The sequence below is a fragment of the Lygodium microphyllum genome, chromosome 11 (genome assembly GCF_053477565.2).
Source record: "Lygodium microphyllum isolate KBCC chromosome 11, Lygodium_microphyllum_v1.1.10, whole genome shotgun sequence".
Lineage (NCBI taxonomy): Eukaryota > Viridiplantae > Streptophyta > Polypodiopsida > Schizaeales > Lygodiaceae > Lygodium > Lygodium microphyllum.
The window spans coordinates 154,058,861-154,085,334 of record NC_141145.1 but is presented as its reverse complement, the minus strand read 5'-3'; the positions used below and the strand labels follow the sequence as shown (position 1 = coordinate 154,085,334).

The 26,474-nt window shown below is 41.7% G+C and overlaps 1 protein-coding gene across 5 annotated transcripts in view; it reads right to left on the bottom strand.

The window, feature by feature from the left end:
- Positions 1–555: 555 nt before the first annotated feature.
- The window catches only part of LOC148029550 (Nuclear transport factor 2 (NTF2) family protein), a 179,881-nt gene continuing 153,962 nt past the window's right edge, over positions 556–26,474 (bottom strand). The window contains exons 9-10 of one of the 5 annotated variants that reach the window (XR_015692441.1): positions 1,837–2,080; positions 735–869 (exon numbers count right to left, since the gene is read on the bottom strand). Coding sequence is in view for 4 of the 5 variants with exons in the window: in XM_087688410.1 (XP_087544536.1) it covers positions 1,930–2,080 (151 nt within the window). In the remaining variant the exon portion in view is untranslated. Of the gene's footprint in view, positions 870–1,836; positions 2,081–26,474 lie in introns of those variants that run through there. The other 4 variants (XM_087688410.1, XM_087688411.1, XM_087688409.1 and 1 more) reach the window with 4 other exon arrangements.

Genomic DNA, 26,474 nt, shown 5'->3' with positions numbered 1-26,474 from the left:
TGTATGAGAGCAAGTGTAGATAGATGCGTGTGCATGTGCATGTGCATGTGCATGTGTAGTGAACATGTATGTTTATACTCATGCATGCACATGTAGGTGTGCATACATGTGTTCACATGCATATCTAAGATACATGTGTGCACTTGTACACCCATGCACACATACATATACATGTGCATAGAGACGAGAAGTGCTACATCTTGTATGTAGAGACATTCACATGCATGTAGGTATGCAACCCCATCGTTGTAAGTAATATCAAGAACAACACTATCCAAAGAGTAGAAACTTGGGCTCTTGATCATGAGGTCGCATTCAAGTATAGCTAAATGCATCACATGGTTAGACACTTACATTCACATGATGTGTTTTGAGCTATTGTCCAATGGAACACTCATTGGATAGTAAGGTCACTGAAAAAGGTCCTAGTTAAATTGCATTTTACTATCCATTGAGCTTGCAAGCCACCATATCTATGCCGATGAGCAATGGCAGCCTGGCTCTGAGCAAAGGCACTTCATGGGCATTTGGGGGTGTGTGTGTGTCCTATCTTTCAAAAGACATTAAGAAAAGTGTTTACTCCATGCTTATTGATCACAAAATGCTACAAAATATGAATATGATATTTACATGTTTATTTGTTTTAGAGATCAAGTTCTCTCAAGAGTTTTACACAAGGGTTATTTATTTGAGATAGGGAGATGCATAAAAGGAATGTTACATTCTATGACGATTTTGGCTTTTGATCTTTTCCAAACCCCATAAGAGCATGTGTAAGGAGCATATTTCCTCTTCGCACTTTTTCAATAAAACGACCTACCAAAGGCACCTTCACAGTATCCCTATTCCACAAAGGCTTCTTGTCCCACCTGGAAAAATTGTCACATTGAAATGATCTCAGCTAAAAGTTTGGAGGGGAAGAAAAAAGGGAAAGAACAAGATCAACCCTCGACGTATTTCTCACACAGGCTAAAATGTTAAGAGAATCAAGGCACTCACAAAAGAAAGATGTTTTACAACCTTTTGACTATAGCATATTTTATTTTTGTCACATGAAGGACGTTTTAAACCAAGAGTAAGGTTTGAATTTGTCAAGCATAGCACAAACTTCTAAGGTCCTGCTGCTGCGGAAAGAAAAGCAACAAGCCCCACACGCACATGCATAGAAATGTTAAGTGCAAGCGTTTTGGGAGACTACATTTCCTAGAGCCCGAAGAGCGGGGGGGGGGGGGGGCGCGGGGGGTATCCTTATCGTTGGGGGTGCAGGACAAGTCAAAAGGCAACACACTCCGCAGGATGGTTACTTAGCCGGTGGTTTGCATTGCTTTCAAGTGTGTACACCGTGAGATCCAAGAGCCAATCACGCAACCAGCATGCAACGAGACTGTGGTAGAGCTCAAAGCAACAGAGAAGACAATACTGATAAACATATTGACTTACGACATCCTTTCCAAAATTTAGTAAGTGTTGTGCTCTACCTCAAGTCCTCATCCATCTAGCTTAGCTAAGATATGCCCACAACCATGACGATCCTCTAGCTCCCCAGATCCGTGCAGTCATTGATTTGTTAATGGGGTCTACTCTAGGTGCCAGGATGGACCTCTACTAGTGCCCTGTTGAAAAGATGTTTTAGAAACGAGTCATACTAGGACATAAGAGAATTGCTACTCTCCTCAAACACCTAACTGGTTTGCAGATTTTTCTTGGTAGAGTTTGATAACTCTCTCTACCATACTATGGGCAACTTAGAGATAGGTTAAAATAGATTGTGACATACATGTGTATCATGATACTCAATTCTAGGACGGAACAGCACATTGGGAGTTCCTTTCTCACCATCAAGCTCTCAAAATGAATGAATGGACCCACGATGCCTAGGCTGATTGGCAGTGCCACCATCACCTTGCCAGACTTGCTGCCCTATTTGCTTCATCTGCCTCCTTCCTTCGTCTCCCTCAAGAGGTGATGCCTAGGCTGACTGGTAGTGCCACCACCACCTTGCCAGACTTGCTCCCCTGCTTGCTTCATCTGCCTCCTCCGTTTGTCTGCCCCCAGATGTGCACATAAAAAAGTACATGTACTACAAGGAATCAACAAAAAGATTATTTTACTTGACAAAACTTCGACAAATTCACATGATTGCATTTCCAAAGGGGGACTTTTTTATTGCAATTTGAAAAAAAAAAAAGTTCCTTCAGACGAGGTCAATTTATTGCCTTATAATTTGTAAGAAAATGCAGTTTTAAAATACTATTTGAATGCATACCGCTTGAGTCATTGCCACCTTGTCTGTCTACAGCCCCTTGCATAGCCCCATTCACATGCTGCCAATGGTGCCACCCAACCCTCTAGCTCTGCTTGGTCACCCGCATGTCCTACCTCCCCCACTCCTAGCCGCTTGCCCAACTCCTACATGTCACCTGCCAAACCTTTACATCCTAAGCTGCCCAACCTTTTGCCCCAGTCGAATAGCTCCCTTCTGTCCAAGCCCTCCCCCCCTCAATGGCAGCCTCTTCCTCCACAACGCTAACTTTTTTTACACTTCCTCAACAAAGGATCCTCCTTCACCTATTCAATCATCTTATGAAATAATCAGAAAAAAAGTAGCAAATGGATGCATAACCACTCCCCACATGTACTAGATTCAAGCTTGGTGGGCTCAAATGTGCACACTCTTCAAGAACACATGAAATAGCAGCGAGATCTCCACCATCACCATGGACTCTAGTGCAGCCACAAAAGGAGCAAGTGAAACTTGTGAGATAGCAGTTGGTCCATTGAAGTATCAAAAGTCAACTTCAACTAGCATGCTCCTGAACTATTCAAGAAGCATAGACTCAAGAAATTTATCCATAAACAAATGCAACAAGACATCCATAACCTCATCCTCACAAATGCCAGCCTCCAAAGCAACGTGAATGTTACGTGGAACCTGATCCCTGACCAAGGCATAAAAAGCTGAACGGGCATGGGAAATCTACTTAAAAGGAGCCTGCGTAGCACTAAGAAGTACCAGAAAATAACTTCTGCACATATGCACAATGGTCTGTGGATCTGTAACCATTTGACCCTTTACATGCCGAAGTCTTACCATGTTCTCTCAGGCAGGAGATGCATACAAACCCTGAAAGAATTTATGAGACTGGTAGGAAGTGTCTTGCAAACTCTCAATCAAAGTTTTCAGTTTAGACAGCTAATAAGATCTCAACTGAAACTACTAGATAATATCAACTAGTCAGCCAGCCAATGGAAGCAGAAATGCATCATCTGCAGATTCAGTCAGCAAGGAACGAACCAAAGCTAGTAATTCTTCTCCATTTGCCAATGCTACCTATAAAGGCATGATAAATGCCGTGCTGCCACGCAACCCTCCCCACATTATAGATCAATTTCTCTAAAGAGTGATTGTCCTTAGAGGGAAAGTTAGCAAGAACCTATCAAGCAACTACCCTATATAACCATTAAAAACTGGATGTTTCAAGGAAGATGAATTGAAGCGTAAGGATAGTCTGCCCACAAACTGCACAAAAGGAGCAACGGGCTGTGCAAGCATCTAAAATTAAAGGGAAAAGTGATCAAACAATGCATATTGTTGCAATACTCACATCTCCAAAATCTTTAGCAAAAAAGCATCATGCTGCATAACATATATACAATCCGATCAAGACGATGTAGTCATATACTGTGCTGAATGGAAAGTGAATCCTGAGGCTAATGGACAAAGCTAGGCCAACGGTCTTGCTTAAGAATGGCTAAAGCAAAATCACGCAAGCACGACTCTACATGCATCCATCACCCAGTGTTCAAAGGTAGACTGCAAGGGATCAACACATTAAAATCCCCCATCAGCAAACCCAGTCATTCAGGGCATAGAGCCCAATGAGTGATAAAATCTCCCCTTCAAACAAATTTTCCATCACCAAAAAGCAGCCAAACACATCATTCTTAACAAGAACCGGCTAAAAATTTCTCATGAACAGCCATGAGCACATTGGAGTAATGCCTTGAAGAATTCCCGGTATAAAAGAGGTGAAACCCATGGCACTCCACAATTTTCACTACTTCACCATAACTCTTATGCTCAAAAGCACATAATACATCCCACTAATTGTCATGCAAAATACGCCACATGTCATGCTGCTTGCTGCGAGAGCAAATCCCATGAACATTTCAAGTGGTAATTATAGAACAAAGTTCAAGGTGGAGGCTGATTTTACCTTGGGTAAAATCTCAATTTAACTTATTCTGCTAAAATCATAAGAGTTCCCTCATCAAGGAAGTCAACCAACACGACAAATGAATTTAGACCCTGAAGTTCACATTTGGAGGTGGAGGGATTATCCCCCTTCTTTGGAGTAGACTGGATAACAATGATCCCAAGGAAAAATCATGATTCACCTTACCTCTTTTATCAAAAGCAAGTTGAGCAAGAGGATCTCTTGAAGGATCAGCAAAGCCTTTCATGTGGGAAGTTTTTGAGGGGAAGAGAAACCATTTCATTAGTAGTATGCACTGGAGATGGCTTATCTTTCTGCCACACATAGGTATGCAAAGAGTCCTACGAAGTGCTATGCATAGGAGCTAGCATGCCAATATCAGCCTTTTTGCCTATTTTAGAACGAATATCAGCCATGTTCAGGGTTGTCTGAAGACTACATGGGTTGTTTCCCTTTATCCACAGCTATCAGCACAGGGGTCTCATCATCCTGAGGGCCTTCAACTATGAGAACATCATTAGTAACTAGGGAAATCCTAGCATCTGGAATTGCACTCTGGGAACTCGGCCATAAAATACCCCAACTTCCCATGATAGAAACAAAGGCCCGCAAAAGCACCCCATTTCAAGCGAAAATGCAATTAATGCATTCCAAGACTTCAGATGCAACCACTTAGGCCTTTTGTGAAGGTGCCCAATGACATGCACATACGATTGCAATTGGTAGCCCTCAAATTGGGGGGAACCAAAGACAGTGCCAAAGCTCTCATAGTGTCCTTCAGCAAAAGTCAATACACAGCAGGATAACCTTCCACTTGCACCCAGACTAGACATTCCCACTGAAGCAACCATTCGAAATCACTTCAATCTACCATTGGTCTCCAAGGAAAAGCATGGACAGAACATCTACCAGAGAACAAAGGCACCCTTGCTAAGAGATCATTATGATACCTTGCTGATTTGAGCATCATCCCGTAAAACCCCGTGGTCCCACAAAACTTTCATCCAGACAATCCCCTTGCAACATTGACTACAACCACTGATGGATCCGAAAAAGCACCAAGATCCCATCTATGAAAAAGGGGATAACTCCTCTTTCTTAGAATGTCCACAGTAGCATCCAAAACATCATCTTTACCTTGATCAGGAAACATTTCATGATTGTGCTTGACATAGTCACTTTGCAATGTGTTGGCGAACTCCAACAAGTGTTTCCCATCCAAATCTCGAGACTTGTCAAGAGTGCACCTGATGCTCATACTGCAAGGGTTCTTCAGAATTTGCCATCAAGGCATCAAAATTGTGTTTGTTGTCTTTAACTAGTGGTTGAACATCAAAACATGGATGAACCCCAAAACCCGGTGCCATCATCTCAGTACAAGAGACCATTTCTTCCCTCTCATTAACCTCAGAGTCAGATCCCAAAGCCTCCACTACCTAATCAATAAAGGCAGTATTCAGCTCTGACATTGCTATCACCTCCCCTTTTACAAACTAACCCTTGTTGAGGCCAATCTCGGATGGTCTCTCATGGGACTGCAGAGCTGTTCATATGTGACTACATGCTGGTAACTGCCCATAACTAACAGCAAGTCTTCTGGAGAGTGCCGTTTCTCTTGCTCTCTCTGCTTACACCGAGTTGCTGCCTTGGTTCAAGCCTTAGCTTACAAGCTTGTTTTGATGTCCACAAAAGGACTCTCCCCTACTGCAAATCGATGTGTGGAATGCAACCCTGCATGCATAGTGCTGGTCTATTTCCCCGGTCTGCCTGAGTGGTACTAGGGTATGCCTAACCCTGTAGGCTGCTTGGAGATCTACCCCTGCCTACAAACGGATTGTCTGCACAAGTCAACAATGGCTGGGAGGATCATTGAAGAATACAACAATTAGGGTAGGATCACTGAACCAACCATGTGGAAGGGCAGCCTTTGCATGGGGCTTGAATGAAAATGGAAAATGCTTTATGCTGTCTTGCAACTCGCCTCACCCACAATGCCCACATTGCCCCTGCGTGTCCCCCCTCCCCCACAATCCGCACAAAGGACTTTGTAACTATACCATGGTGTTGCTGTCAAAAACACCTATATAGGGAGCAATAGTGACTCTGAGCCCTACTTGGTTTCCACTGTACGTGTGATTCCCTATACCTAGTGGTGAATCCTCATGTGTGCTGTGTCATGAGGGTGTAGTCTTGGGATGTGCCTATGTTGTACCATTTCTTTCATCGAATAATACAAGAGTATACCTTGCTTTCACATATCGTGTTATCTTTTTGTGCCGTGTGGAGTGAGTGATTGAGTGTAAGTACATTATACTTGGTATTAGAATAACTTTTGCTCGGAGTGAAGGAGTGCTTTATGCCGTCTTGCAACTCACCTCACCCACAATGCCCACATCGCGGTGCATTATACTTGGTATTAGAATAACTCTTGCTCGGAGTGAAGGAGTGCTTTATGCCGTCTTGCAACTTGCCTCACCCACAATGCCCACATTAACCCTTAAGGACTTTGTAACTATACCATGGTGTTGCTGCCAAAAACACCTATATAGGGAGCAGTACTGACTTTGAGTACTACTTGGTTTCCACTGTACGTGTGATTCCCTATACCCAGTGGTGAATCCTCACATGTGCGGTGTCAGGAGGGTGTAGTCTTGGGATGTGCCTATGTTGTACCATTTCTTTCGTCGAATAATACAAGAGTATACCTTGCTCTCACATATTGTGTTATCTTTTTGTGCCATGTCGAGTGAGTGATTGAGTGCAGGTGCATTACACTTGGTATTGGAATAACTCTTGCTCGGAGTGAAGGAGTGCTAACAAAAGTAGGAGAGAAGATCCAGTGCCCTAAAATCATGTCATGATGACCCACATTGTGATGCCCCATGTCACGACGCTCCACGTCGTGTCACCCCACGTTGCGTCAACCCCCGTCATGACGTCCACCAACATGACCAAATTCCTCTTTATCTAGCATGAGTTTGGAACCACTGAATGATGATAAAATGTAGATCTCAAAGAAACAAAGCTATGTCTCCGAAATAACCATCTACGATTCCAAAAGGAAGAGTTACCGACTATTACACTAAATTGCCAGTAGATGAGACCTATTCAAGGCTTTCCTCCCCTTAAAGATCTCTTCCGAAGACTCTCTCTCTCGCTCTATTTCTTCTCTTCTCTTGGTTTGTTTGCTTTGCTATCGTTTAGTTTTTGGCTTTCACCCCTGGTATGGCGACCCCAACACAAGTCACCATCTGAAGAGGTGATGTGGCTTCCTTGCGGCACAACTACCATCCGAAGGCGAAACATGGCTTCCCCACATCGACAACACAAAAGCCAAGGCGCGGCTTTCCACGACAATATGGAGGACAATGGAGAGAATGCACCCATCCCAATGGTTGAAGAGAGGAAGAAGAGCCGAGGTTAAGAATGAAGAGAAGCTCAGGAAGAAGTTAGAGGGCATGTCAGGTTTGTTGGACTTAATCTGAAGGAATATGCAAATGAAGGAAGACTAAGAGGAAAATAGAATAAAGTTTAAAGTGAAGTAGGGTCATAGAGAGTGGGTGATACAACAACATGAAGAAGAGAAGAGACACAAACTACAAGAAGAGGTGAATAGATTGGCAGATAGCTTAGCTAGGGAGAAAACATCTAGGAGAACTCAAGATACAAAGAAAGACACAGAGAGGCAACTTAAGTAGGAAGCAAGAAGAAGGACAAGCAAAAAGACAAGAGGCAAAACAATAACGAGGAAGAGAAGAGTGAGAGTCAAAGACGACTATGGCAAGTTCAAGATTCCCCAACCGACAAAGTACAAAGAAGAGAGAGACGGATTGCTTTTGAAGAAATGGATTGCCAGGGTAGATAAATACTTGAAGTATGCTAGAATCACTAAAGATAGGAAGAGAGAAGTGGCAGCCATCTACCTGGAGGAGGATGCTGCTAGTTGGTATCTACTGGAACAGGAGCAAGGGGTATCTATTGGAACAAGAGCAAGGATGCATTGTCTTTTCATGGGAAGAACTTCAAGAGGAACTCAAAGACTATTTCATCCTGAAGATAGAAAAATTCAAAGTTAGAGATGAGTGAAGAAACCTCAAGTAAATACAAGGAAAGATGTAAGAGTATGCTATAGGAAATATAGGTGGTTGATGTTACAACTACCCAATATGGACACAGACACAAAGCTACATGGATTTCTATTCGGCATGCAAGAGTGGCTAGGAGAGATATTGAAAGACAAGAATCAACTAGTTCAGCAGAGACCATGAGGATGGCTGAAAGACTAGTTGACCTAGAAAGGAGGAGGAGAGAGCCCAAGGTTGTCAAGCTAGATTCAACACTATCAAGAATCGCGTGGTGGAGAAACCTTCTTGAGTTGTTGTACCAAACACACATCATATACACAAGAGAAAGCTCACTCAAGAACACAAGAAGAAAGATAGAGGCCTAAACGTTTTCTTGTTGATTTCTTATTTTTCTTCCACACACAATACGATGTACATAAAGTATAGATAAGATACAACATAAAGGAAAGTGGCCTACCGAGTCAAACAGTGCATAACTGACTATACTAATCGACTAGCGCTATAAGTATACTAGCTGTAGGTAGGTGCAACAAACTAAACATAATAAGTCAGTGGCCATGTGAAGATCATAATGACCATTGACGTGCTAAGTGTAAACGTACAAACCCATCTAGCCAAGCGGTCCATTATCAATGTCTGCACGTATTGAGATTGCTATCTTAACACTCACTCTCAAGCTCAACTATATCTCTGCAACTCCAAGTAAGCTTCAAAAATTTCGAAGCTTCTCTACAACCAATATCTTTATGAAAATGTTAGCTATCTGATCCTTTGTGCTGACATATACCAAGTCAATCTCTCTTGCAAGTACCTTCTCTCTCACAAAGTGATAATGTACCTCAATGTGTTTTGTCATAGCATGGAATACTCGATTCCTAGCTAGCTGTATGCTACTTACGTTGCCATAGTGAATCACAACTGGACCATCTTCTTACACATCCAAATTACCCAATAGCTTTTGCAGCCATGCCACCTCACATGCTACCATAGCAATACTTGTATACTCAGCCTTTGTACTCCATAAAACAATTGTACATTGCTTTTACTGCTATATAACAATTGCACTACCAAGGGAAAATATGAATCTGCTGGTAGATCTTTTATCTGACATGCTACCAGCCCAATCTACATTTGTATATCCAAATACCTGTACATCCTTACTTGCCTCATAAAAAAGTCCATAATATAAAGTGGACTTCATATACCTTCATATGCATCTAACTACATCCAAATGAAGCTTTCTAAGCATTTGCATAAATTGACTGACAAGACCAACGACATAGCTCAAGCTTATGATAGTCATGTAAATCAAACTCCCTACTATCCTCCTGAACATAGTGGAGTCTTCTATCTCATCCCCAACATTAGCACTCAACTTCACATTTACTCGAATGGCACTGAAAGAGGCTTACATGCTGTCATACCATACTTGGATAACATATCCAAGCACAGAGCTTGAGTGCTTAGCAATGGTGTTTGCATTGGAGAAGTTTCGACACTATCTATTGTCAACGCATTTCAAGTTCTACATGGATCATGAAGCCCTGTCCTTCCTGATAAACAAAGCAGATGTCAAAAGACGGCTGATGAGATGGTTGCTCTTGTTCCATGAGTTCGATTTTGAAGTAGTCACTAAGCCTGGCCATTGCCATGTCCTAGCTAATCATCTATCACGGATCCCTCAAACTGCAGAAGAGGAACAAGATGATCCAGACCTTCCTTATGCTTCCTTGTTTCTAGTCGAAACAGTTACTCCATGGTATGCAAACATCGCCAACCTCCAGGCAACTCAACAGTATCCTCTTGGTATTTGGAACAGCTATATACCATTATCACATCTGATAAGCTCAATACCAAGAAAGTACCTCAGCTCACCCAAATCCTTCATCTCAAACTTCTTTTTCAGAAAGTCCTTAACTTCAGCAATTCCACTGTCACTGTCACATGTAATAATCAAGTCATCCACATAGATGACTATGATGACCAAACCTGTATCTCCCTTTCTCACATAAGATGAGTAATCAACATCAGAAATATAAAAGCCAATAATGACGAGATACTCTCCGATCTTGTCAAACCATGCTCTAGGTGCTTGCTTCGATCCATAGAGCACATTCTTTAACTTGCATACATATGTGGGATGGTTTAAATCCTCATAACTTGCTAGCTACTCCATATATACCTCTTCTTGCAATTCACTATACAAGAAGGCATTCTTGACAACCATTTGTTGCAAACTCCAACCTTTGGTTGCTACCAAAGCAATTACACATCTAACGGTTGCCATCCTAGTAACTGGACTGAACGTCTCTTCATAATCTATGCCATATTTTTTAGCATAGCCTTTAGCAACGAGCCTAGCCTTATATCTGCTAATAGAATAATCTATATTATGCTTGATTTTGTAAACCCACTTACAGCCAATAGATTTTTTTCTCTTAGGCAATGATATCAAATCCCAAGTCTTATTGACTTTTAATGCAACCATCTCTTCATCCATTGCTGCATTCCAATGAGCATGACCAATAACATCCTCAAAACAAGTGGGTTCAACATCCTCAATCACCTTTACCATATAAGCATAATGGTGAGCTGTATAACCTTCAAAATCAAATCTTTTAACAGGGTATTTGACCTTGCTAGACCTGCGTACCACTGGATCAGTTAATGGAGTCTTTATATTACCATGTACTCTCTGTACACCTAATGTCTTAACTGAAGAAATACCAAGCTCATCATTCAAACTCTCTGAATCACTAGAATCTCCATCAAATTCCAAATGACTAGTAGATGCATAAACACCATCCAACACTTTCTTATATCCTTTGTCTTTATTTACAACACTTGTATATCCACCTAAAGATATGGGTCTACTTCTTAGTCTTCCAAACCAAAGGCTAACTGTAGGTGTAGTATCAAATGATATTTTTGATCTACTAAGGTTTTGAAATTCTTGCTTTTCTTTCTACATATAACTATCATGATCATGATCATGATCATCATCTAATGCATCACCACTAGATGTATACCAACTGCCCATCTCATAAAAAATAACATCTCTGCTCACGCTGAACTCATCTATGATAGGGCTATAACAATGATACCCTTTTTTCTCTAAAGAGTATCCGATAAAAATACATTTGTTAGCCTTCAGATCAAGCTTCTTTTATAGCTCATCTGGCACATGAATATATGTAATACAACCAAACACTTTCAAGTATGGTACATCAGGCTTATTGCTTGTAAAGTATTCTTTTAAGATCATCCCATGGACTACAGCTATGGAAATTCTGTTTATAATATAGACAACAGTATCAATAGCTTCAGACAAAAAATGTTTTGACATATTCTTTTCAACCATTAATGCCCGTGCAACTTTTGCAATATGCCTATTTTTTCTTTCTACAACTCCATTTTGTTGTGGGATATACCTGCAAGTAAATTGTCTTTTTATCCCATGGAACCTTAAGAAGGCACTCAACTCATTAGAGAGGTACTCTCCCCCTCCATCTAATCTCAAGCACTTAACTTTCAAGCATATTTCTATTTAAACCACAACTCCCTTTATCTGATCTCAAGCACTTAACTTTCAAGCCTATTTCTGTTTCAACCACGGCCTTGAAAGTTTTTAAGTGCTCAAATATATCACTCTTTTCCTTCATGAAATATACCCACAGCTTTCTTGAATAATAATCAATGGACATAAGAAAATATTGCTGCCACCAAGAATATATTTTGTGTAGACCCCCAAACATCTGTATGTACAATATCAAGTATATTTTTACTCACATCTCTGTTTTGCGAAAAAGATTGTCTTGCCTACTCACCAAACTAGAATGCTTCATACACTTGATGAAATTCTGCAACTCTAAAAGTAGACAACCTTGTAATTAATCCTTTGGGCTGCATTAATTTCAGCCTTTGTACATTTACATGTCCAATACGTTTATACCATATTTCAATATTTACAACCACAGCATTCATTATAGAAATTCCAGCATCTAAAGTGAACGTACAGCCAATTCTACTTCTTTTTGCGACTTACTTGCACTTATCATTAAAGTCTTCTACAAAACAACCTTTTACATTAAATTGAATTTGCAGCCCTTGCTTTACCATTTGCCCAATATACACTAAATGCTTCGTGATTGATGGCACATGTAATACATCTAATAGACTCTTTGCCTAGCCATCATGTAAGGACAAAGAAACCTTTCCAATGTGTAAAATTGGATAGCATGAATTATTATCCCTCTGCACATAACCTGGATTTTGTGTGTCCTCTGCCTTGCGTCTGCTCAGCGTGCCCCTGCGCCCATCAGTCTGCCAGCGTGCAACTTCTCCCGCCAGCGCGCAGCTCCAACTTACAGTGCGCCACCCTCCAGTTGCAGACGCAGCCTTCTCTGCCCCGCACGTCACTTGCAGACAGCCCCAGCGCCGCCTGTCTACAGCGCCACCTGCCTGTGGCACGCCAGCAACCCGCCATCCTGTTCGCCCGCTCCGGCAGCCCGCCCGACTCCCGTCTGACCAGCAACCTGCCACTCTGCTCGTCCGCCTGCAGTCCACGTCAGCACTGTCGTTTGACCGATGTTCGCCCTGACCACGTCAGGTATTTTTTAACAAAAATTTTATCCCTTCATTCCAGAATCAATTTCTGGCAGAGGAGGTTCATACGCGGCAGGCACCACACACAGGATACAAGTGTGGGCTAAATTTGATGCAAATTTCTGGACTTGTTCATCAGAAATTTTGGGGCTTTTATGTATTTTGAGGACAGTTGCATATGAACTGCTGTTACAGTCACAGAAAGACTGTTTTGACAGAAATTTTGGAAGAAATTTTGGGGATTTTAATATAACAGTGTTGTTGAGCACTGTTTGCACCTTGGGAAGCGTGCATTAAAAGACAGTTTTTGACAGAGTACGCCCTTGCACATTAATTGCAGAAGTGTGCTTGCTGCAATTTCTGAAAATTTGCAGATTTCTAGTCCTTACTGCTTTGACATTGCTCATTTGTCTTTGGAAATTTTTCATCATGGCAAATTAGGGAGGTGATGTCTTTACGTATGTATCCAAGGAAGACAGATTGGACGGAAACAATTACTCACTATGGTCATTCATAATGAAGAATGTATTAGTGGCCAAGAATTTATGGGATTATGTCAGTGGAGAGTAAACTCGACCGGGAGTTGTAGCTCCCGTTACTCCTCCTCAAGGAGCACATGGACAACGGGGACCTCAGCCCGCTCCACCTCAACCACTTCCTCCAAGAACTGCAGCTCAAAAAGCTTGGGATACACGTGATGCACATGCGTTGTCGCTGATTGCTCTGGCAGTTCAATGGTCCATCATCCCTCACATTTGTTCAGCATCTTCTTCACGAGATGCATGGTTGACTTTGGAGCATATGTTTGCAGGAAAGAATGAGACTCGGATTATCTCTTTCTTGAAGAAAGAGTTAGAGACTTTAAAGATGAATGAGGGTGATTCTATGCAGGATCACTTGAATAAGATTCAGGACTTGAGGGAGCAGCTCATGAATGTAGATGAGTACTTTTCGGATGCATAGTTGATATCCACCACCTTGAATTCCTTACCTCCTTCGTACTTGTCTTTTCATACTGCATTGAACCTCACCATGAGGATTGCCGAGCACCCACTCACTTTTATTCAGTTGGTTAGTTTGCTTCTAGAGGAGGAGCAAACAAGGAAAAATAGTGGTGTGGATGCTATAGTCTCTGAGCAGGCTTTTGTGGCAAGACAGAAAGGCAAAAACAGCAAGGTGAAAAATGCTCCACAGAGTTCTGGCACTTCGGGCACATCGCAGAATCAGACACAAGGGGAGACGCAAGCTAAAAAGGGAAAATGTCATTATTGTAAGAAGCCATGCCACTATATCACTGAGTGCAGGAAACGCATTGCCAAAGAGAAGAAGAAGGAGTCAGGAATGTCTATTTCTACTACTCCTTCCACTGCTAGTGAGTCCGCGCCCTTTGTTGTGGATAGGGACTATTGTTTTTACACTTGCAGTTATGACATCTCTTGGGCCGATAGAGCACTTAGCTCTACAGAGGATGATGACACTTGGTTCTTTCACAGTGGTGCTTCTAGATATATTACATCTCGCAGAGATCTGTTTGCTTCAGTTAGTGCACCTCCCGTTGGGAAATCTGTACAGTGTGCCAATAATGCATCATACCCTGTTCGTGGTATTGGGGAGATTCAGCTCACAGCCATTGATGGCTCTATTCTCCACCTGCAGGATGCTTTGTTTGTGCCTGGAATCAAGAAGAATTTGCTTTCTATTTCTTCTTTGGCACATTGTGGTTTGCAGGTCATATTTGATGATGACCGTTGCATGGTTAGAGATAAAGAACGCATGACTTTGGTATTGACAGGATCTTTGTGTCATGGCTTATATGAGTTGGATGCTCTTTCAGTAGATCAGACGGCATACTTGACATCCACTCTTACTCCTGCTATGATACAGGCGGAGTTATGGCATGCTTGTTTGGGGCATGTAAACTTTGGCAGATTGATGCTTTTGCAGCGTACTCAGATGCTGGATGGCTTACCTTTCTTGAAGAGACCTCCTGAGCACTTATGCGAGGGATGCATTTTAGGGAAAATGCATCGTTTCTCATTTCCTCGTGATGTTGCTTTCAGAGCAACAACTAGATTGCAGTTGGTGCATTCGGATGTTTGTGGGCCTATGCAAACCATGTCATTGGGCCGTTGTTATTATTTTGTGACATTCATTGATGACTTTACACGTTTTTGTTGGGTCTACTGTTTGAAACAAAAGTCAGAAGTGTATGATGCATTTTTGGCTTTCAGTGCACTTGTTGAAAATCAATCTGGATGCAAAATTAAGACTCTTTGTTCGGACCGAGGGGGGGAATACATGTCCTCTATGCTGAATTCTTTTTTGAAGCAGAAAAGCATAGCCCATCAGTACACTACTGCCTATACTCCACAGCAGAATGGGGTAGCAGAGAGGAAGAATCGGTCACTCATGGAGATGGCCAGATGTATGCTGAAGGCAAAGAGCTTGCCTCATAGTTTTTGGATGGAAGCAGTCATGTGTGCTTGCCATATTTTGAACAGATGCCCTACCAAAGCCTTGAAAACCATCACACCTTTTGAGGCTTGGAACAGCCGTAAACCTTCTGTTGGTCACTTTCATACCTTTGGGTGTCTTGCCTATGTCCATATTCCACAGGTACTTAGAAAAAAGTTGGACAACAAGGCTGTTAAGTGCATTTTTATGGGATATAGCAATGAGAGCAAAGGCTACAGACTCTACGATCCCGTTACAAAGAAGGTTTTTGTCAGCAGGGATGTTTTTTTTGATGAAAAATCAGAATTATCCTTGGCTGGTTTGGACACATATCAGGCTGCCCGTGATGGTTTTGAAGGGCTGCTGCCCATTACTTTTGGTGATTCAGCTGGAGCTTCAGAAAATGAACCTGATGTTCAGCCAGCTACTTCTATGGAAAGTGCAGAAATTCAGCCATTGGCTGATCGGAATATTCAGCATAATGCTGAAACTGAAATTCAGCAAGAGCTTGCACACAATCAGGAAGCTAGACAGTTACCTAGATGGTATTTGCAGACTATGCAAGATAGTCCTTTGGATGCACCCATGGCTGGTCGTACTAGAAGGCAAACTCGTTTGCATGATTCAGCACATACCATGGAGTTTGTTATGGCAGCAAGTACTTTTGATAATGAAGAGCCTGAATGTTATGAGGATGCACAACACAGTGTGCATTGGATGGCAGCAATGCAAGTTGAATTAGATTCTATTACTAAGAATCAAACTTGGGATTTGGTGTCCTTGCCATTTGGGAAGAAAGCCAATGGAACGAAATGGGTCTACAAACTGAAAAGGAAAGCAGATGGATCCATTGATAAATACAAGGCACGGCTTGTAGCTAAAGGCTACGCACAGAAAAAGGGCATTGACTGTGAGGAGACATTTGCTCCTACTTCCCGTATGACGACCATTAGGTCTATGATTGCTTTGGCTGCACATTATGGTTGGACAGTGCATCAGCTAGATATCAAGACTGCATTTTTACATGGGGAACTTCAGGAGGAAGTTTATGTACAGCAGCCCATTGGTTTTGTAGTTGAAGGCTCAAAACATTTGGTATGCAAGCTCAAAAAGGCACTATATGGTTTGAAACAAGCTCCTAGAGCTTGGTATGCAAAAATAGATGCTTTCTTGCTTGGTCAGGGGTTTCTAAACAGCTCATCTGAGCCTACCCTTTGCGTATGTAAAGAAGGGGGATCTATGCTGATTATATGTCTTTATGTTGATGACCTTTTGCTCACTGGAACACATGCTGATCAGATTTCAGCATTCAAACAAAATTTGCAGCAAACTTTTGACATGTCTGACTTGGGAGTTTTGCATTACTACTTGGGCATCTAGTTCATACATGATGCTCGAGGTATTGGGCTTTCACAGTCAAGGTATATTGGGAAGCTTCTTGAGAAGTTTGGCTTACAGGATTGCAAGCCAGTTTGTACCCCCATGAAACCTGGACTGAATCTGTCATTACATGATGACAGTGATTTGTTTGATATACATACATATGCTCCTGCAGTTGGATGTCTTATCTATCTATGCAACACTAGGCCGGACATACAGTTTGCAGTTTTAGCTTTGAGCAGGTATATGCATCAACCACGTATGTCACATTGGCAAGTTGTCAAGCGTGTTTTTCGCTACTTGCAGGGTACTCGATCTCTTGGGTTGCTTTATGCCAAGGGGGGACCACTGCAGTTGTTGGGTATTTTACTCACGCCTTACTTACGCCTACGCTCATATGGGAGTGTCGGTGATCAGTAGGACACTGGGGCACTTTTTACTCTCGGTAGGAGAGGTTTTTTCCCCCAGATTTATGGTCTTATTATCGTATGTACCTATCTGCTTATGTTACACACATTTAGGCACTTAGTGTGTGTCGGGTGTGAACACCCCCCCACAACCCTAAGGTTTAAGGGTTGTACTTTGTACTTTCAGATTACACTCATTCAGTCTATTCTCTTGGGTGTCGTGCTTCAACTCTGTCTCTCTCACTCTCACATTGTCTACTGAATCTGGCTGTACCTCGATCCTCTGCTCTCACATTTGGTATCAGAGCGGTCCTCAGTTAGCAGCCAGGAGTCCCCGCCAGTCTTGCCCCCGAGTCGCCAGCTCCAGACCTGCCCAGTTCTGCCCTGCGCGCAGGTCCAACAGTCAGCGTCGTCAGCAGTCAGCTACTGCCACGTCGTCAGCAGTCAAGCACCACCGGCTTGTTCGTCAGCTCAAGGGGCCACAACGACTGGGTCACCTCCATCGCTTGCCCCATCAACGACTCTAACAGAATCGTGTCCGCCTCACGCGACAAGTTTGGTGGTCTGGTCCCTCACGCCTGGGCGCATCGTCGACGTTGCAGCGCCACGTCATCTGCGTGCGAGTTGACTGTCCGCCTAGTCCACGTCAGCTCGCGACTCACCACGCCAGCTTGCGACCGTTTCCTGTGCCTGCGCCGCCTGTCTACTTCCACGTCAGCAGCTCGCGACCTGCGTCTGCTCTTCACGTCGCCTGCCCTGTCCACGCGCAGCTCGCCTGCCCGCCTGCCCTCGTCAATATCGCGACTGGTCAGCCCGCCAGACAACCACGTAAGGTGCAATTTTAAACAATTTTTTTTAAAAATTTCAGCCCAAGACCAATTCTGGAAGCGGAGGGTCACACGCGGCAACACAGAACAAGTGCAGGGATAAATTTCATGTAAATTTTTAGACAGGATCCTCAGACATTTTGGGGCTTTTGTGTATTTGGAGGACAGTTGCATTTGGACTGCTGATACAGTCACAGAAAGACTGTTTTTGACAGAAATTTGGCAAAAATTTTGGGGATTTTGACATAACAGTGTTGCATGGCACTGTTTGCACCTTGGGAAGCGTGCAGTAAAAGACACTTTTCTGACAGAGTACGCCCTTGCACATTAATTGCAGAAACGTATTTGCTGCAATTTTTGGAAATTTGTAGATTTCCAGTTAATACTGCTTTGACATTGCTCATTTTGTCTTTGGAAATTTGTCATCATGGCAAATCAGGGAGGTGATGTTTTTACGTATGTATCCAAGGAGGACAAACTGGACGGAAACAACTATTCCCTTTGGTCATTTATGATGAAAAATGTATTAGTGGCCAAGAATTTATGGGATTATGTCAGTGGAGAGGAAACTCGGCCGGGAGTTGTAGCTCCCGCTACTCCTCCCCATGGCGCACGTGGACAACGGGGACCTCAGCCCGCTCCACCTCAGCCACTTCCTCCAAGAACTGCAGCTCAAAAAGCTTGGGATACCCGTGATGCACAGGCTTTGTCGCTGATTGCTCTGGCAGTTCAGGGGTCCATCATACCTCATATCCGTTCGGCATCTTCTTCACGAGATGCATGGTTGACTTTGGAGCATATGTTTGCAGGAAAAAATGAGACCCGGATCTCTTTCTTGAAGAAAGAGTTGGAAACTCTGAAGATGCATGAAGGTGATTCTATGCAGGATCACTTAAACAAGATTCAGGACTTGAGGGAGCAGCTCATGAATGTAGATGAGTATTTTTCGGATCCACAGTTGATATCCACGACCTTGAATTCCTTACCTCCTTCGTACTTGTCTTTTCATACTGCATTGAACCTCACCATTAGGATTGCTGAGCACCCACTCACTTTTATTCAGCTGGTTAGCTTGCTTCTAGAGGAGGAGCAAACACGGAAAAATAGTGGTGTGGATGCTATAGTCTCTGAGCAGGCTTTTGTGGCAAGACAGAAAGGCAAGAACAACAAGGTAAAAAATGCTCCACAGAGTTCTGGCACTTCGGGCACATTGCAGAATCAGTCACAAGGGGGGACGCAAGCAAAGAAAGGAAAATGTCATTATTGTAAGAAGCCCGGTCACTATATCACCGAGTGCAGAAAGCGCATTGCCAAAGAGAAGAAGAAGGAGTCAGGAATGTCTGTTTCTACTACTCCTTCCACTGCTAGTGAGTCCGCGTCCTTTGTTGTGGACAGGGACTATTGTTTTTACACTTGCAGTTATGACATCTCTTGGGCCGATAGAGCACTTAGCTCTACAGAGGATGCTGACATCTGGTTCTTTGACAGTGGTGCTTCTAGACATATCACATCTCGCAGAGATTTGTTTGCTTCAGTTAGTGCACCTCCCGTTGGGAAATCGGTACAGTGTGCCAATAATGCATCATACCCTGTTCGTGGTATTGGGGAGATTCAGCTCACAGCCATTGATGGCTCTATTCTCCGCCTGCAAGATGCTTTGTTTGTGCCTGGAATAAAGAAGAATTTGCTTTCTATTTCTTCTTTGGCACGTTGTGGTATGCAGGTCACTTTTGATGATGACCGTTGCATGGTTCGAGAAAAAGAATGCATGACATTGGTCTTGACAGGATCTTTGTGTCATGGTTTATATGAGTTGGATGCTCTTTCAGTAGATCAATCAGCATACTTGACATCCACTCTTACTCCTGCTATGATACAGGCGGAGTTATGGCATGCTCGTTTAGGGCATGTAAACTTTGGCAGCTTGATGCTTTTACAGCGTACTCAGATGCTGGATGGCTTACCTCTCTTGGAGAGACCTCCTGACCACTTATGCGAGGGATGCATTTTGGGGAAAATGCATCGTTTCTCATTTCCTCGTGATGTTGCTTTCAGGGCAACAACCAGATTGCAGTTGGTGCATTCAGATGTTTGTGGGCCTATGCAGACCATGTCATTGGGTGGTTGTTATTATTTTGTGACATTCATTGATGACTTCACACGTTTTTGCTGGGTCTATTGTTTGAAAAAGAAGTCAGAAGTGTATGATGCATTTTTGGCTTTCAGTGCACTTGTTGAAAACCAATCTGGATGCCACATTAAGACTCTCCGTTCGGACCGAGGGGGGGAATACATGTCCTCTATGCTGAATTCTTTTTTGCAGCAGAAGGGCATAGTACATCAGTATACTACAGCTTATACTCCACAGCAGAATGGGGTAGCAGAGAGGAAAAATCGGTCACTCATGGAGATGGCCAGATGTATGCTGAAGGCAAAGAGCTTGCCTCATAGTTTTTGGATGGAAGCAGTCATGTGTGCTTGCCATATTTTGAACAGATGCCCTACCAAAGCTTTGAAGACCATCACACCATTTGAGGCTTGGAACAGCCGTAAACCTTCTGTTGGTCACTTTCGTACCTTTGGGTGTCTTGCCTATGCCCATATTCCACAGGTACTTAGAAGAAAATTGGACAACAAGGCTGTTAAGTGCATTTTTATGGGATATAGCAATGAGAGCAAAGGCTACAGATTCTATGATCCCGTTACTAAGAAGGTTTTTGTCAGCAGGGATGTTGTTTTTGATGAAAAATCAGAATTATCCTTGGCTGGTTTGGACACATATCAGACTGCCCGTGATGTTTTTGAAGGGCTGCTGCCCATTACTTTTGGTGATTCAGCTGGAGGTTCACAAAATGAACCTAATGTTCAGCCAGCTGCTCCTATGGATAGTGCAGAAATTCAGCCATTGGCTGATCGGAATATTCAGCATCATGCTGAAACTGAAATTCAGCAAGAGCTTGCACACAGCCAGGATGCTAGACAGCTACATAGATGGTATTTGCAGACTATGCAAGATAGTCCTTTGGATGCACCCATGGCTGGTCGTACTAGAAGGCAAACTCGTTTGCATGATTCAGCACATACTATGGAGTTTATTATGGCAGCAAGTACTTTTGATAATGAAGAGCCTGAATGTTATGAGGATGCACAACACAATGTGCATTGGAAGGCAGCCATGCAAGCTGAATTAGATTCTATTACTAAGAATCAAACTTGGGATTTGGTGTCCTTGCCATTTGGGAAGAAAGCCATTGGAACAAAATGGGTCTACAAATTGAAAAGAAAAGCAGATGGATCCATTGATAAATACAAGGCACGGCTGGTAGCTAAAGGCTACACACAGAAAAAGGGCATTGATTATGAGGAGACATTTGCTCCTACTTCCCGTATGACGACCATCAGGTCTATGATTGCTTTGGCTGCACATTATGGTCGGACAGTCCATCAGCTAGATATCAAGACTGCATTTTTGCATGGGGAACTTCAGGAGGAAGTTTATGTACAGCAGCCCATTGGTTTTGCAGTTGAAGGCTCAGAAAATATGGTATGCAAGCTCAAAAAGGCACTACATGGTTTAAAACAAGCTCCTAGAGCTTGGTATGAAAAGATAGATGCTTTCTTGCTTGGTCGGGGGTTTCTAAACAGTTCATCTGAGTCTACCCTTTACGTATGCAAAGAAGGGGGATCTATGCTGATTTTATGTCTTTATGTTGATGACCTTTTGCTCACTGGAACACATGCTGATCAGATTTCAGCATTCAAACAAAATTTGCAGCAAACTTTTGACATGTTTGACTTGGGAGTTTTGCATTACTACTTGGGCATCCAGTTCATACATAATGCTCGAGGTATTGGGTTATCACAGTCACGGTATATTGGGCAGCTTCTTGAGAAATTTGGCTTACAGGATTGCAAGCCAGTTACTACTCCCATGGAACCTGGACTGAAACTGTCATTACATGATGACAATGATTTGTTCGATATACATACATATGCTCCTGCAGTTGGATGTCTTATCTATCTATACAATACTAGGCCGGACATACAGTTTGCAGTTTCAGCCTTGAGCAGGTATATGCATCAGCCACGTATGTCACATTGGCAAGCTGTCAAGCGTGTTTTCCGCTACTTGCAGGGTACTCGTTCTCTTGGGTTGCTTTATGCCAAGGGGGGACCACTGCATTTACATGCTTACAGTGATTCTGCTTGGGCTGGTGATTTTGATACACGTCACTCTACTAGTGGCAATTGTTTCTTTCTTGGCACTTCTTGCATTTCTTGGCTTAGCAAGAAACAATCCACTGTTGCCACATCGTCATGTGAAGCTAAATACAAGGCAGCTTTCACAACCACAGTTGAATGCGTATGGCTTAGACGCTTGCTAGCTGATTTGGATGTATCTGTTACGGAGCCTACTCCTTTGTTCACTGACAGTCAGAGTGCCATTGCAGTGGCACGGAACCCAGTGTTTCATGCTCGCACGAAACACATTGAGATTCACTATCACTTTGTCAGAGAGAGGCTACATGCAGGTGATATCAGCCTTGTCTATTGTCCTACCACCAGTAATGTGGCAGACATCTTCACCAAAGCTCTTCCTCGTGACAAATTTGAAGCATTTCGCGATGCTTTAAATTTGATATCCTTTGGTGGCGGATGATCCTTGTACTCTTGATCACTCTTCACTCCAGGGGGGTTTGTTGGGTATTTTACTCACGCCTTACTTACGCCTACGCTCATATGGGAGTGTCGGTGATCAGTAGGACACTGGGGCACTTTTTACTCTCGGTAGGAGAGGTTTTTTCCCCCAGACTTATGGTCTTATTATCGTATGTACTTATGTGCTTATGTTACACACATTTAGGCACTTAGTGTGTGTCGGGTGTGAACACCCCCCTACAACCCTAAGGTTTAAGGGTTGTACTTTGTACTTTCAGATTACACTCATTCAGTCTATTCTCTTGGGTGTCGTGCTTCAAGTCTGTCTCTCTCACTCTCACACTGTCTACTGAATCTGGCTGTACCTCGATCCTCTGCTCTCACAGCAGTTACATGCTTACAGTAATTCTGATTGGGCTGGTGATTATGATACACGTCACTCCACTAGTGGCAATTGTTTCTTTCTTGGCTCTTCTTGCATTTCTTGGCTTAGCAAGTCAGAATTTTCTATCAATGTTATTTGATTTTTCAATTCTTTTATCTGATCATTTAGATCAGTTAATATTTGTTCTTTGGTTTGTTCTCTTGGTTTATTTAAACCAAATGTTTTTAGTAAATATAATGCTATCCAATTTAGTTGATTGTTACCCCAAACATCGGAGTCATTTATAAGGTCAAAAGGTTGAAAGCGACCAAACTGGGCTGCTCTAAATCTATAACTATTGGTTGGTAACCGTAAAGGTTCTATGTTCTGTGATTGAATACTTATATCTGGTAGATTATCCATCTGTGGAACCTAAGGATCCTGATGATCTTATCTTATCCGAAATTATTTCTATTTCGTTGTTTTGATTATCAATAAATTTTATTGGTATTATTTGTCTTACTATTATCTGGGCTATTCTATCTTTCTTATTGATAGTTAATACTTCTTTCAATGATTTGATTATTATTTTTAGTTCTTCAGTATAATCTGGATCTATAATTCCTGGTTGTATTAGGAATCCTTTAAATATGTTACTTGATCTATTATGTATTTCTACATAATATTATTTAGGAACTTCTATTTTTATAGTAGTGTTTATGATTTGAATTTCATCTTTTAATAATGTTATTGCTTCGTTAATTTTTATGTCGTATCCTACACTATGTTGTGTTTCAAAATATACAAAATATATAAAACTTTAAATAAATATACAAAATTTAATGGGTACTTTTTACCTAACAAAAGTCAATTGCTCGATAAAATACGATACAAAAACATATTCTCAAAATTTGATTGCAAAAGTGGCTTTTGGCAAATTAAATTAGAAAAAGATAGTATTCCTTATACAGCATTCAGCACCCCACAAGGGCATTATGAATGGCTGATCTTAGCTTTTGGACTAAAAAACTCACCACAAGAATTCCAACAGTGGCTCGATAAAACTTATCAAAGCATTCATGAATTTTGTATCATCTATGTAGATGATATACTTATCATGAGTAAAAATGAAAAACAACACGAGCAACATTTGCAACAATTTTTGCAAATATCACAAGACAATGGAATCAATTTGTCTTTAAAGAAAATGAAACTCTTTAAGGAAAAAATTGAATATCTTGGTTTATTCATAGATAATAAAGGAGTTGAACTCCAACCTCATATAGCAACAAAGATAGAAACGTTTCCGGATATATTATCCGATGTCAAGCAACTACAGAGATTTCTTGGTTGCGCTAATTATGCTGAAACCTTTATGGTCAATCTGGCAAAACATAGACAACCATTGCAGAAATTACTAAAAAAAGATGCTCCATGGAAATGAATGCCTGAACATACAATGGCCGTCAAGACCATCAAACAACAATCCAGAAATCTTCCTCGTCTACGATTACCCGCTAATAATACCTTATTAGCAATCGAAACAGATGCCTCGGAAAATTTCTGGGGGGGCGTATTAAAAGAAATAGAAGATGATAATCAAGAAAATATTTGCCGATATACAAGTGGAACATTTTCAAAAACAGAAAAGAATTATCATATAAATGAATTAGAAGTATTAGCGATAAAAAGAACAATAGAAAAGTTTAATTTCTTTCTATTACCCAGAAAATTTATAATCAGAACAGATAATACCCAAGTAAGAGGGATGATAACTAATAATCTTAAGAATTTACCACAATACGCCAGATTAAAAAGATGGCAATTATTCTTTTCATATTATAATTTTGAAATAATACATATCAAAGGTATTACTAATGTTTTGGCTGATCTTTTGACCAGGGAAGCAGCTGAACTCACATAATTTGATTTCAGGTCAACAATGGATATAATCGACAAAGATCTTCAAGAGATTATGCATCTCCATAAATTAATGAATATAAAATTAGAAAGTGTCATAGAAAAAATTAATATATTAAAATTGCAGGAAAAGCAAAAGATGGTGATGCCGATCTTTATAGGATCTTCTTCTAAATCTCCTATGGAGAATAGTAATACTTCCATAAAGGAGAATAGTAATACTTCCATAAAGGAAGAATAGTAATACTTCCATAAATGTTGATAAATTTGCAAGAAGCCATATTAAATTATTAATATTATGGAAGGTAGGTTGAAACCTTCCTTCGTTGTGACTATTTGGATACTCAATAGATATTTGAGTTTGCAAATGTCTTACATTATGTGTTTGATAAGCTTCAAATGTTTCTGTCATGTTAATGATCTACTTATTTCTGAAGTAGTTTTAGCCATTGTTTCTAATGGATTCAATTGATTGTTTATCTTTTCTATTGCTTTTTCAATCCTATAGAGTCTTTTGTCTATAGTATTTTCTCTTTCGAGAATTTTGTTTATCTGTTCCAGATTTTCAGAATTTTCTATCAATGTTATTTGATTTTTCAATTCTTTTATCTGATCATTTGTAAGAAGCTGGGAATACTTAGAATGTTAATAATATGCCATGTCACACTGACACTGGTATATAAGGAGAGAAGTTGTAATTTTTCACATCTTTTTGACATATCAATACAATTACAATCTTTCTCTCCCTTCTTGCTCCAAGCTTCCATGGCTTCTTCATCTTTCCTGTCTTTCTCTCTCCAATTCTAGTCTTTCTCTCTCCTCGTCACTCTATTTCTCTCTCTTCCTGCAGTCTTTCTCTCTCCTCTGCAGTCTTTCTCTCTCCTCTTTCTCTCTCCCTAGTTCTCTCTCTGACAAGTGGTATCAGAGCTTCAGTCTTTGATCCATTATTTTCTTCCATTTTCACTCTCATTTTCCTATTTCAAAACCAATTTCAGACAAAAATGGTACAAGACAGTGACTAGTGGAGTGCTGCAGGACAACTACAGTTAGCAATGACTACATCTGGAGATATTCAAGGTCAGATATGGCGGGTAAAGGCTTAAATGGCTGGACGTCATCAAATTTTATGCAAAAATGGAGGTAACTAGGGTAAAGGATGGTTAACCGGGCTTAGTTTGAGAACAAACTGTGGTTACTTTCAAAAGAGGGGTTTCTCTTTCCCCTTTCCTGGAGTTTCCTGCAGGTTTCATGGAAGATCAGCCCTAAAGATCACTTCATCTCTCTCAAACCCCTGAGTTTCTTGGCCAACCATTACTTGGAATAGCTTCCCCAGATCAAGACCTTCAGAATGAGCACAAGGTTGCTCAGTGTTGCCTCAGCCATGGAGCAGGAAACAGCCCCGAAAATTGCGGCGCAATTTTCGGGCTGATTCCAGCCTGCATCCTGCTCAGGTTGCTTCCTCATCAGCCCTTGGCACTCTCCCTGATCCCTTGGCAAGTAAAATTTTCAGCAAACAAAGGAGGATTCAGCTCCCTTTCATGATTCTTCAGCATCTC